Source organism: Poecilia latipinna, unplaced genomic scaffold (assembly GCF_001443285.1).
Source record: "Poecilia latipinna isolate Pla-1442-1.1 unplaced genomic scaffold, P_latipinna-1.0 Scaffold60, whole genome shotgun sequence".
Taxonomy (NCBI): domain Eukaryota; kingdom Metazoa; phylum Chordata; class Actinopteri; order Cyprinodontiformes; family Poeciliidae; genus Poecilia; species Poecilia latipinna.
This window is the reverse complement of record NW_015112676.1, coordinates 347,411-351,199: the sequence shown is the minus strand read 5'-3', so window position 1 is coordinate 351,199 and position 3,789 is coordinate 347,411. Positions and strand designations below refer to the sequence as shown.

General features: G+C 40.4%; 1 protein-coding gene across 1 annotated transcript in view; it reads left to right on the top strand.

Annotated features, from left to right (window-relative positions):
- slain1a (SLAIN motif family, member 1a) overlaps positions 1–3,789 on the top strand; it is a 23,851-nt gene that overhangs the window by 12,876 nt on the left and 7,186 nt on the right. The window contains exons 3-5 of the mRNA XM_015056688.1: positions 1,529–1,645; positions 2,708–2,818; positions 2,997–3,146. Coding sequence (XP_014912174.1) covers positions 1,529–1,645; positions 2,708–2,818; positions 2,997–3,146 — 378 coding nt within the window. The remainder of the gene's footprint in view (positions 1–1,528; positions 1,646–2,707; positions 2,819–2,996; positions 3,147–3,789) is intronic.

Here is a 3,789-nt window from a genome sequence, read left to right as displayed (position 1 = left end):
TGTCCCCCCCGTCCCCCCCGCTTCCTACGCCTATGAAACTGAACATCCCCGGGAAGTCATAAATTTAAAGTCGGAGGTTCCAAATTAAATTTATCATCAGCTTTTCTTGCTAATGGTAGTTAGCCTGGACACTGAGCACATCAGTTAGTAAATCCCACTGTTTTTCCTACTTGCAGCTAGAGAGTGTGCTCGTTTCCCACAGCAACAAATGTGTCATTCATGTGCTAATATAAGTCACATCAACAATTTACAATAAACCAAATCTGTCTAGAAACAGATGGACAACCTCTTACCACTAAGGCCACAATCCAGTTTAAAATATATTATCAATGTCTGGGTCGAGGGATTATTGAAATTACCAACAAAAAAAAATATTATCAGATCAATGTATATAGCTTATATGTATATAAATGCAATAACCGGTACATATGTGTGCCAATAAATAACATTTGCTGCTGGACTAGACCCTTAGCTGTAATGCGTGGGGATGTTGTTACCATAGAAACACCGGTTACATTAAATGCACATTTGAAGCAGATTTCACAGTTTCAACAGCCTGCTGAAGAGACTCTTCTGCAGTGAAAGCTCATACATTGGCACAAGATGTTCATGGATGTGGTTTTGTTCACGAAATATTTCCCGGTGATTAAATATTCTCACACCGTGGGCCTGGGTCCACCCTGTGACTCAGTAATGAGCATCGGTGTGGACGTTTCAAGGACTTGTTCTTTCTCTCAAGTTGGCTCTCTTCCTTGTGGGTCCTGAATACACCCCTGTGTCTTGGACAAACCAGAAGCAGTTTTGTAACTTGCTGTGAATGCCGGTTTTATTCGGAAATGGTTGCGCCTAATTGTGTAAGGAATGCAAAGCGCTCCACTTCGTCAGGAGAGCTCCTCTCCGACTGCTAATAGGCGAGGATGGACCCGGCGTTTTACACATCGGACAGATCAGACGATGAAGACCAATTTACTCAACATTTGAGAACATTTAAAACGTTAAGGGTTTGCTTATGCCCTACTAAATTTCAGTCGACCTTAATTTGAAGTATTTAAGTTAGGCGTTCAGCTAAGGTATTAGGTCACATTTGATGAAAATTAGCAATGTTCAGAAACATGTAATGAATTGAAAAGCATTGCAGTTTTGTGACATAAAAGATTTGAAACAAAATAGATGTAAGCTCAGATTCTGAAGCAGTCCATGCATATAATTTAATTTTTGGATTGTGATGTAGCTTAAATGCACAATCCCTGCTTAACCTAAGACCCATCTCCAAAATTATAAAAAAAAAAACAACCTGTGCTTTAGTTTAGCTCAATAAGCTGCTATTGGAGGCTAAACCCTGTCTTACCATCTTTGCTTTCTCTGATCCAATCATTTAAAATATCAATTCTGATCTGTAAGAGGCAGATTAACATAGATATGAGTGTGTTAAACTGTATTAATCAATGTGCCGTGTGCGAGTGCGTAACATAGGGGGAGGGCGGTCCGTCTAACATGTCCTTCACTGCATGTCATCTTGTTTCTGTAGCGAAGCGGTGGAGAGGACTGTCCTCTGTCCGTCCGTACAGCTGCATAGAGGGACTGTCCACCCTCAGCTGTCCCGTCCTGCCTTACGCTAAACCTGCTGCACTAACTGAGACACCAGGTAACACAAAGCTGTGCATATCATCCCAACTAACCACAGGAGTCACTCCAGGATGATGCCATCAGAATTTTGATTCCGTTAAACCAGACTGGAGCATCCGACTCAGGCAAAATGCTTTACGGAACCAATGAAGCCAATCAATGATGGATATCGATCAGATTTTTTTGGTGTGGTTTTATTAGTGTTATATTTGCATTAAGTTTATCGAGACACAAAGGCAGGTTTTCTGATGTTCCTGACTCTGCTGTGTTCATCTCAAAATAAAATATGACAGCAAAATAGTACCTGAACGTTTTTGCAGAGTTTATGGGACGCGGAGAAGAATGATCAATAGGTTGTTGTGTCTTGTGCGATTATTCATAGCCCTTCAGTTTTTAAGCACCATGAGCCTCAGTGTGTTCTATTGGGATTTTATTAAATCGATCAGCACTGAGAAGAACGTGATTGAAATGTGGAAGGAAACTAATTCATGGTTTTGAAACCTTTTCTACAAATAAATACTTTGTTGAACTGAATTTCGCTGTAGTCTGAATATCTCTACCAGCTTGTTTTTTTTTTTGTTTGTTTTTTTGACGTATAAAAGCTCAAGCTCAGTCCGATATGCTGGGGAACATCTGTGAACTTTCAAATCTTGCCGCAGATTAGAGATGGACACTTTGACTGGGTCGTTCCAAACCAATGATGGTGCTTTGAGCTAAATCTTTACATTTATCTTGCACTTTGAATATTTAAAGTCCATTAGACTCTGTGCATAATCATCAGACGTGACCTTCTTCAACTTCAAATTCGTATTCTAATCCAAATTAATCTGAAAGTTGCGCCAAAAGCAGTTGTTGCTTCCGTTATTGACATAACCCAGATTCTCCAATGACCTGCTTCGTGCTGCTTGGATTCAGATTACATCAAATTCCAGAGAAGAGATTATTTACAGTCAGACCCTGAAGATGTTTGGAGACAAACGGACTCATGTTCAGCTGGAGAAAAACTCAATCCAGCATAATTTAAGGTAGAAACAGCAGTAAAGTAAGGCTTAAATATTGTGTGTTTCGTTTCCTTTTGAAGCCTCGGTGCCGTCGTCAGTCCAGCCCGTTGTCCAACCGGCTCCCCGTCCCAGGGCCAGCTGCAGCGTCAACGACAGAGCGCCCACCTTCCTGTCAAACTCAGCCCTCCACAGTAAGACCTCACTGTCAACATGTCTGTTAGTCACTCAACTCCTTTAGTGGGAGTGAATCAATTAGGGATGAATGCATGCACACACATGCAAGTGTTATCTGCCCACGGAGCGTCTTTAATGGGTGTTATAAGAGAAAAATAAGCCTTTTCAGAATGAGTGTCGCCTTCATCGTTTTAGATGTCGGTCGCCGCCACGCAGCCATCACACCCCAGTCCTCCCTGGACAGTGACATAGGTGTGTCAGAGCTGGAGGAGGACTCCATCTCCATGAGCTACAAACTGCAGGACATGACGGACGTGGAGGTCATGGCACGACTCCAAGAAGAGAGTGAGTCACCTATAAACTGAAAATATTATTATTATTATTCTTATTATTATTATTTACTCTTTATTTAGCTAAAGTAACCCACAGAGATTTAAAAGATCTGTTTAAAGGAATTCCTGAGCAAGACACACAGCAGTACAGGTTACGATAGGACGAGTTACAGCATCCTAAATATTTTCATACACACAAATATAAATAGATATCCATGATCAGCGTTTTCATCAAGAAATACATCTACATCTTTCTTCTACTAGTAGAAAGCTCAAACACTTGCTAGTGGAGTCAAATTCAGTTGGCGAACCTTAAGAAGTGGTGACTGTTTGCAGACAAAATTTTGAATTTTGCAAACAAAATGTTGAACAACTTGAGTGTTTTCTCTGAATTTCAAGCATAAACTAACAAATAGTTTTATTGCACACATTGTAAAATTAAAATCTGCAGCTTTTACTTTAGTATTGACCCATAACTTTCCTGTGTATCTGTAGTAGCCATGATGAGCAGAACTGACCCAAAGACCAGACCCTGAAGGACAACAAACAGGCACTTATCTAACCGTCCAAAAAAAAAAAAAAAAAAAAAACCTCGGGGGCAAATTTGTGTGTGTTATGGGGGGGGGAATGATTTTTTTTTTGTAAAAAGGAACAAA